We start from the raw sequence: 9490 nt of genomic DNA, 5'->3' as shown, positions 1-9490 counted from the left end.
CTTCCTCAGAGCCTCAAGGCAGGTCTTAATTGTGATATCGCCACTCTCCCTCCCATCTTTCTCTCGCTGTTTTCTTCTTTTTCCTCCCACCCTCCTCCCGCCCTCCAGCTATTAGGAATTGGATTTGGAGCAGAACGATCCATTTAGTGTCTCTCCTCCGTCGCTATCCCTCTCTCCCCGGTTCCACACCTCCTCTGTAGGTTTCTCTCATCAAAGCCCAGGAATTAATCTGTCTATTTTTACCTGAAGGAATGAAATGAAAAGGGATGAGGTAATGTTTTCCCTGTCTATCAGGAGGGCAGTGGCGCATGGGCTCTGTGATGAGCCTTGTGCGGGGAGATAGCACCACCATCTGGACTGGGATGAGAAGGTGCCACCGGGGAAGAGAGATGCTGATTAACTACGTTAAACATCTACTGAATCAGTACTCGAGTTGTAAAAAAAAGTCAAGGGGGATGGTGGATTTTATCATATGGGCACAGATAATTTGAAAACTCTTATTTCTAGTTAAAATGTCTCATTTTAGTAAAGAAAATCTCATTACACTTGAAACAAGACTCGTCACTGGAAAAAACAACAATTTTAACCTGTTTCAAGTAGATTTTCACTTGAAAAAGTGGAAAAATATTTTTTTGCTTGTAATAAGAAGATAAATCTTGTCCCACTGGCAGATTTCCTACTTATTTCAAGTGAAAATGTACTTGAAACAGGTGAAAATTGTCAAATAAGTTATTTTTCTGGTGTTATTTTTCTGGTGATGACTTAAAATGTTAAAATAGCAGTAAAACCACATTCATTGATGAAATGACATAAGGGATGGAAAGGGGGTAAGGCAGTTTTACAGGGGGGATGATTTGGACCGTTTTTATTTCAGGGGGGATGCCATCCCCCCTCATCCCCCCTCAACTCGACTACTGTACTGAATGATCAGCAAAACTGATCACAGAAAAATGCAAAAAGCTTTATCGTAAATAATGTGGACAAGAACAGACCAAAATGTTCCAAGAGTCGCTTTATAGGCAGTGCTTGTGACTTTATTCTTTTAAAGAGAGCACTGGCTGCCGGTATCAGAGTACAGAAAACATGGAAAGGAAAGGCCATGAAAGCAAAGCTCCACCTGGTGGATGAACATAGGAAGTGTCAAAACGGAAAGCATTTTAATTGTATAGTTAACGGAAATAACTTCATATTTTGTTTATGTCTGTTGCTGAATAATGATGGCGACACATGATATTGATATTTCAGTCATAAGGTACAAGGTTTACCGCTGGAGTATAAAGATCCACAGGAAAATGCAAAGAAGCTCCAAAATGCAATGATGAGTTCTACATGGATCAACTTTAAACGTGTTTGCTCATGAAGAGTGGTCAAGAAGCATCTTCGGATCACTGGCTCCTCTTTAGGGATGTGTGGTGAAAACAGCTGTTGTCCTTTGATAAATTACTGGTATTTCTAAGAATGTTTTTTAAAATCCTGCAGCGGTATAAGAGGACAAACTGGAACAGTTTTCCTCTGGTAGAAATGCCTTCCTGTTAACTTTTAACGTCAGAGCTATGTCAAACGTCAACTAGTTTGGACTAATTAAGCCACATTTTATGAGTCTGACCTGCACGGGTCCTTGCAGATTTTATTGTGATGACATCCCTGCTTCACTCCTTACCTGCAGCTCGCTAAACATCTAGCTGTGTTTACTGTGCTTGTCATTTTCACTAAGTTTGTCATTAAATGTTTAAACCTCAAACATCAGCAATATTAGGTCATTAATAACAGAAAATTAACTTCAATGACCTGCGTGTTTGCAGGCCATAGAAAACAGGGTCGTTTACATCAAAATGTGGGGGGAAAATGAAGGAAGAGAGAGAAATAAGATCAGATGGGAGCCCCGATGCTTTACTCTTTGTTTGCGGGACTCTAAGGCTACCTGCAGCATCTGATTGATGCTCTGCATCATATACAGAAGAAAGTCAGTGTGTCGCTTAGTTGTCTTTGTCGTGGATCTGGCCGTTGCAGCTCTTGGATGGGCTGATGCAGGATTTACGAGGATGCTCCTGATAATTAAGGCCGTTCAGGGTGAAGTGTGGCTGCTGTGTGAGACGATGAAGTGCATCTGGACATGTGGGGTAGAGAAGAAGACTGGCATTAAAAAACTATTCAGTCAATTTGTTCAATTTATAAAGTAGCAGACGCATAATAAGGCTTTTATTTTGAATCTGAGGAGCAATATGGAGCATTTTAACATTAATGTGTGATGAGTTCTTTCATTAGAGGCATTAGTATAATTAATATGATAAGTTAAGAACATTACAGATGAGGGAAAAAAGCTTCCATCTGTCCGTATACAGCGTTTAACATAATATGCTGGTAAAAAATCCACTGCACTGTTTTATACATGAAATTATTCTTTTAATAACTTGAGAAAGAACGTAATGCACTAAAAGCTTCGACTGTTTCTACAGAAGCAGATGGAGGATTAGGGAAAAAAAAGTCTAACAAATGGCATTTAGCCAAGAGGAAATATAAAGGGATGGTGACAGCACAGATGAACAAGTGGAGGACCGATGTTGTCAGTTACATACAACGTGGCTTCATTGGTAGAATTCTGCAATAAACAGTGGCAATGCTTGAAATTAAGTCATCACAGCAATAAAGTCGTACCATAAGTGATCTTCCCCGAGTCAGGCCTTTCGATTGCTAAAAACAGGTGCGACAGGTCCAGCTCCTTCACCCCCAGCATGACCTCCAGGATGGCGGACAGCTCCTCTTCCGGGATTGGCCCGTTCTCCTCACTCTCGTACATCTGGGCGCCAACATCAAGATTTAGTGAAACGACGTAAAATGCAACATCGGGCGACATTTGGCGTCAACGCCGTTCACCTTGAAGGCCAGTTTTAGAGTCTCCAGTGATCTGGAGGGCCGATGAACAGTCGACAGAGCAGTAACATAGAGCCTGATGTCAATGTGTCCATCTCCATGCTGCCAGACAAAACAAAAAGTTTAGGTTCATAGCAGCAAAGGAAGGGATGCCATGTGTAAAAACAGCATTTGTTGTCGTTAAACAGGTCGTCAAGCTCACCCATGGGTTTTAAAAGAAATACAGCTCATCACAGTTACAGTTTGTCAAGTAAAATGCTAAGATGTTTAAACATATTTACTGCAATCGTTCATTCTGATTGACCGGTTTTAAGTTTATTCTTGTAGTTACAGCAACCACACATTAAACATTACCGGTAACAGTGCCCTTCATTGCTTTGCAAAACCCTTTTAAAATAATAATAATAATGTATTAATACCAAATTGTGAAAAAAACAAGCTTCAAACACAACACATTCATATCCTTTTCTCATTTTTCATAAAAGTCGAGTTCTTTTCATTTAAATGTATTTAACTAAAGAAAGAGTCTCAACAGTTGCTGTCAAACATCGCCCCCCCTCAGGGAAGAAACTAAAAGTGAGATTAGACTGCTTTGTTTCACTAAAAATAAGAGAGAAATAAACCAGTAATGAGCAGCTTTTTAATCGAGCAGAAGAGATCTGAGCAGTAACATCACTTTAGATGACAACCTGCTCCGCTCCAAATGCTGAAATACTGTACCTGAATTACCGGCACAGGTACGATAAATGTATTTCTTACCATCGAATTGCTGCTATATGATGTATTGTTTTGATTTTAGTGAACGAAATGTGTATTTCAGCTGGTTTTGTTGCTTTCAAAACGAGAGAAAGCTAGATGGCTATAAGACGCTGCATGTTTGAGTTCTTTCACCTGATCGAAGAGGCTGTGGACTTGTCGGAGTGGATCCGTCACTTGCAGGCTGAGAAACTGTGCAAAGTCGTCCAAAGCCAGTCTGTTTCCCTGCAGCTTTCTGGCTCTGCTGGCCTGTTCTTCCAGCAGCTCAGCTGTGGTTCCTGCTCTCAACCTTCACAGAAGTGAAGAGGGGAAATCGCATGTGAAATATGCAGAACATTGGCTTGTACAGACGCTTTCCCGCTCTCTGGTTTGCTTTGCTTTTGCTGTCATTCTTCAACCGTAATGTATCACTCATCTTTCTCATTAGACTTACAAGCCGGGTCTTGGATGTTTATACAATCAGTAACTACAACTAACTTGAAGTCGACTTTACTCAACCATGAGCTTGCCATCTCGACTTGCAGAAGTACTGCTGAGATCAGGATTGTTGAGACGTTTCTCCAGGAAAACTGTCGGCTGTCTGGAATTAAAACAGCCGACTGAAAGGCTTGTGGAGCAGAAAAAGAGAATTCAAATTCTGCATCAAATACGTGAAAGCCAATTCAATTCCCACAACCAAGCATCCAAAGGTCTTAATATCAGGGATAACTTTGAATGTGGAGCCTTTTCTCCCGAACTTAGCAGACGCTGGATCGCCTCAACAACCCAGAACCTTCCACAGCAGCCCTACGAGATGTATTCTGGCACAGGATTGGTGCCGGGTTCAAATCCCAGACACCAGCCTGGACTGGGCCGAGGGCGTCCACCACGATAGCAGATACGACAAAGCTTCAAACAGGAGACATGAAACCTGTGGCAACATCAAGCTTGCTGACATTAAGACTCAACGTATAACAGATTATTCCAATCCACTTTTCTGGGTCTGAAAAATACATCACCAACTCCAAACTGAATGAGGTGGAATCAATAACTGCACATGTAAGAATGGTAAAGACGTGTCCGCCAGGGTGTCAACGGCACTACTGCCATCGATTCTCTGGCGTTTTTTAAATATCTTTAGGAACTGTAATGATGCTTTAAACCTGATGAAGCCCATCCTAACTTGCTAGTCTATCGGCGTCATATCTTTGTGTATGAGCTGGTTTCTGGAACCACGATACACTACGTTTTAAAGAAGCCAAGGTTTCAGTTATCTAAGCAGAGAACATGGATGATTAATTAGCTAAGTACCGGAGCGGCGGCGGTCAGAGAAGCACTAACTTCCTGTGAGAGAATAATTAGTTAGCTGATGTCACATCCAAACCAAACCGAATAAATATGGAAAAGTTGGCCTTTCAGATCGTAATAAATGATGAAGAAATAAAGAGAGTAAACTCTACAAAGTTCCTTGGGGTCCTCATTGATGACCGTCTAAATTTTAAATGTCATATAGATCACCTTGTGGAAAAACTATCTAAATATGTCTGTCTGTTTTTCAAAATGAGACACCTGCTTCCACGCTCTGCCCTTCTCACTCTTTATAAAACCTTGTTTGAACCTCATTTAAATTACTGCAATATTATTTGGTGTAATACTTACCCCAGTCATCTAAAAAAATTAGAAGTTTTACAGAAAAAAATTATCCGTGCCATCTCTTGGACTGAATTTAACTCACCTACTCGACATCTGTTTGCCCACTATGGTATTCTTCGACTCAAAGAATATAACTACTTCCATAATGCTTGTACAATATATCAGGTGGTCTCAGGTTTGAATCACAGACTAACTCAACTCATCCCAATCTCCGTTCCCCAGCACACCCACAAAACTAGACATAAACACCTTATTATAGGGAAAAAACGTAAACTTGTGGGAACAAGTATGAGTGTTGTGTGTCGGGGACCACAGATCTGGAATGAGTTGAATGATAACCTTAAAAAGTCACAGTCCATCTCCATATTTAAACGGCAGTTAAAGAATCAATTGTTAAGCTCATATATATAAACGTACACTCCGGGATCACAAAATGTTTCATGTTAAGTGTTTGTAATGTGATATGTTGCATGTAAGTGGTAGTCTAGTATAATGTGCATGTTGTTTTGTTGTGTTATGTGTGTATTAAGTGCAAGTGTATGTATGTATTCCTGCCTACTGTATGTATGTTCATTGGCTCCTACCATAAGCTTTTGATAGCTTCTCCAGGAGACCAATTCACATGTGTGAGTGTGAATAAAAAAAAAAAAACCCAGGCTCCTTCACAGTATCAGGTGTATGTTTTCAAGCTCACTTGGTATTTTTAAAGAAGTCTTGTAACTGTCTTGTGACTGTTGTGTGTCGGAGAGAATACCAGTAACAAGTGAGCGTCAGCGCGCTCAGCAACACTGAAATCACAGTCTCTGTTCAGCGTACCTCCCAGTCTCAGCCGCGGGACGAGCTGCTGGACTAACAGGCATCACGGCACCTCTGCTAGATTGGGAAGGGATGAAAAGGCTTCCCTATGGAATCCCCTGCCTAAAATCCTCCTGCTTTCAGTTAATAAATAACATATTGTAGAGCTGCAATTGCAATACCGTGATATTCAGATAGTCCGATGCTCATACCAGCCGACTTGGAACAACAGAAACAAGAATAAAATGTTGATAAGGAGGACGCTCAGTCCTCATAGGGATGCTCCAGACGGCCCTCCATCTTCCTCTCTCCAAAGCAAAAACTGTCTCAGCCCCTCGCCTCCTGCCTCAGACCAGGCTCAAGAAGATGAATGATTGCAATTATAATAAAGATCCCAACACAAATCATATTACAGCTGAGATGGGTCCCATGCCACGTCCCTAAACATACCGCTGGTCATTTCCATGGAAGCAGCAACAGACCATCTGATAGCCGTCTCTAAACCCTCACACTTCCTGTCAGTCGACAAACGTAATGAGTTTGCATATTCCTTCCATCAAAGAGATGAAAATATTAGCTTAAAGATACGTTCCACTCTGCCATCATCAACACATTATGACCTCATTGTTCTCTACCAGGAAAACAGCTTTAGAGTTCCCTGCACTTAAAGTTGCAGTAGGTAAGTTTATTTTTGTCATATTTGCTGAAATGACCACAATGTAAAACAGTCGCAGAGCACTGCTCGTGGAAAAATGAGGTGTGAAGTGGTCGTAAGAAGTTTACAGGCAAAGTGGCCAGTTTCCTCTTTGCCAGTTACTACTTACACATGTGAGCAAAGTCAGCAGGAGAAGAGAAGAGTTTGTTCTGTTAATGCACCGCAGCTTCCTGCTGGGGAAAGTATTTTTTGGGATAATTCCCTTATATACTGTATATATGAGCAATTTTGAAGTACTTGTACTTATTATATTTATACTACTTCGCTTACATCACTAAATGTACAGTAGTTATAGATTTATCTTTTATTTTGCTCAGTGCCCATCTGAGTGTCAGTAAGGTGGTTCAATTTATATATTTCACCTCAGACACAACAGTTTACCCTGCAAGCTTTGGATGCAAGCAGCTTAGCAGTTGTCACGCACGCACGCACGCAACATTACTCCTTTGAATAGAGAACATATGCATGAAACCAGGCAGGAGAGTGAAAATAATGCTGACCACAGCATAGGCTACATAGATACATTTCAAGCAATGAATAGAAGAGAATTCATCATTTGAAAATTTCTTAAATGCAACATGGACAACAGCTCAAATAATCTAAACCTCTAAATGGCAAAGAAAGAAGTTAGTTAGAAACGAATTTCTCAGGGAGTGTGTTTCTGCCGTTTCACCAAAAGGTGTCAGCGTTGATGCACCTTGAATCAGTCTTGAATCCCAACTTCTCACCACCCTGCTCAACAGGTTAATCCAGTCGCCCTCTACTCACCCCAGACGGGACACGAGCTGGTTGAAGTGCAGCAGGCTGCTGCAGTCCTGAACGCGCAGGGGGCCCTGCGAGAGAATGATCTCCCGGTCGTCAAAGGAAAGGTCTGTGAGAGGCAGCTCCAGCGCCCTGTCAGGACAGACCGTGTTCATGTCACACCTTAAATTACAGCATCTGGGTGGAACATGAGCAGATATGCTGATAAATGGTACTGGTGTAAACACACGAACACACACATACTTAGCCATGAGCTTTCTGACGTTACTGGCAAACAGAGCAGGGTTTTCTTTCTCCTGGTCCGATGGAGCGTAAATGGGCAAGTACTAACGAGACAGAGAACATCAGCTCAGCTCTGCTGTCCTGTCTACTGATCAGAAATACTGGAGACACTCAGACTACCAGATTACTCACCTCAATCTCCATAGAATTATGAAGTTGGCACAAAGTGAGCCATAAGATCTTAAACCTGGAGGATAGAAGAGTTAGTATGAATGGAAAGAAGACTAAAAACATGGTTTTGAAAAAAAAACACAAGTTCTTCTGCAGCAAACTCACGCTCCAGGGCCGTGCCACGTCCACGAGACGGTGTCCTGCGGAGACGGAGGAAATTACTTTGAGTTTACAGGAACATGGTTTCAAACATGTCACGCTGCAGGATAGAACTGAGGTCTGTTCTTCATCCCACATTGCAGATGACACTTTAACCGCAGTCCCTGGGGTCCCACCAACCACAACTTCACCGGATTGTTGCACTTTCATGAGGAAGAAAATATATTTCATGTACTTCCAGAAACAGTAAAAGTTTCTCCGGGTTTGTGTGAGATGTCAAATTTATGAACACAAGTTTCCTCTGGTAAAGTGTCCGATGTGACACCTTTAATGTCAGTCTAATGAGACCATGAAGAAGTGCCCCACTCCAAACACCCCTCCACAGGTTTATCAGTGTCATGCTTTAAACTAAAGACATCTATCCCTTCGTGCATTGATATGAAAATGACTAGAGCATCAGCATGTATGCAGAAATATATCAATGCAACATCACACTCATTTGAATACAACTGCACACCTTTGATACCACCAGCTTCCTTTCAAGTATTGCACAGTCAAAAATCATTTCCACAAGTTCAGAAGTGTATAAAGTCGTGCATCAGCAGTTCTCCACAACAACTCTCACTTAGACTGGACAAACCAAAAAAGTCAAATACACACCATATTCACACTTTTAGCATTGGCATAAAGTCAAAAGAGGAGGATTTTTGTCAAACTAATTGTATCTGATTATAATGCTTGGCCATTTGATTAAGTGATGGAGGTACTAGCCTTGGCTTGGGTACTGAGTGCAAACTTATATTTTGTTTCCAGAAGATTGGCTCTAGTGTCACAATGACCCGTTTATCAAAATCGTAAAGATTAGTCATGAGCTTCCCTTATTCTGTGTCATTTCCTGCATCGAGACACCTGATCTAGCATTTGCAACTGCTTTGATAAATGTACTGAAATCCACTCAAGTTTTTTTCTTGGTATTCAAGATGTCCGGATCTCAGTCCGGATAGTCATGTAGTGGTTTAAACATATCATACAGAGGTGTTAACACGTTTTTCCACATCAATAATACAAACAGCCAAAATGTTCATAATCATGTGTTTAATTAGTTTAGCAAGAATAGAAATATATCAACGTAACATCACACTCTTATCTCATTTGAATACAACTGCACACCCTTGATAGCACCAGCTTCATTTCAATTATTGCACGGTCAAAAATAATTTCCACAAGGACGAGGCGCAGGCTTCATCCATCACTGCCTGTTCACACATGCACTTGATAAGTTATTTGTGCTCCTGAGGTATTTTGTTTGAGCCTGCTTTCACAACAACAACTGACTTGAGTCTGCTCAGAGCAAACTCTCTTGTTTCCGTACTTCCTTTAATCTGGTGTGAACATAGGAAAAACATT

General features: G+C 41.2%; 1 protein-coding gene across 1 annotated transcript in view; it reads right to left on the bottom strand.

Moving 5' to 3' along the window:
• Positions 1–1005: 1005 nt before the first annotated feature.
• lpcat1 (lysophosphatidylcholine acyltransferase 1) overlaps positions 1006–9490 on the bottom strand; it is a 35449-nt gene continuing 26964 nt past the window's right edge. Inside the window, exons 7-14 of the mRNA XM_061741058.1 lie at positions 8090–8124; positions 7946–8000; positions 7775–7857; positions 7538–7663; positions 3763–3916; positions 2875–2973; positions 2656–2797; positions 1006–2107 (exon numbers count right to left, since the gene is read on the bottom strand). Coding sequence (XP_061597042.1) covers positions 1977–2107; positions 2656–2797; positions 2875–2973; positions 3763–3916; positions 7538–7663; positions 7775–7857; positions 7946–8000; positions 8090–8124 — 825 coding nt within the window. The 3' untranslated portion in view covers positions 1006–1976. The remainder of the gene's footprint in view (positions 2108–2655; positions 2798–2874; positions 2974–3762; positions 3917–7537; positions 7664–7774; positions 7858–7945; positions 8001–8089; positions 8125–9490) is intronic.

This window comes from Cololabis saira, chromosome 15 (assembly GCF_033807715.1).
Source record: "Cololabis saira isolate AMF1-May2022 chromosome 15, fColSai1.1, whole genome shotgun sequence".
Taxonomy (NCBI): domain Eukaryota; kingdom Metazoa; phylum Chordata; class Actinopteri; order Beloniformes; family Belonidae; genus Cololabis; species Cololabis saira.
This window is presented reverse-complemented; position numbering and strand designations above follow the sequence as displayed.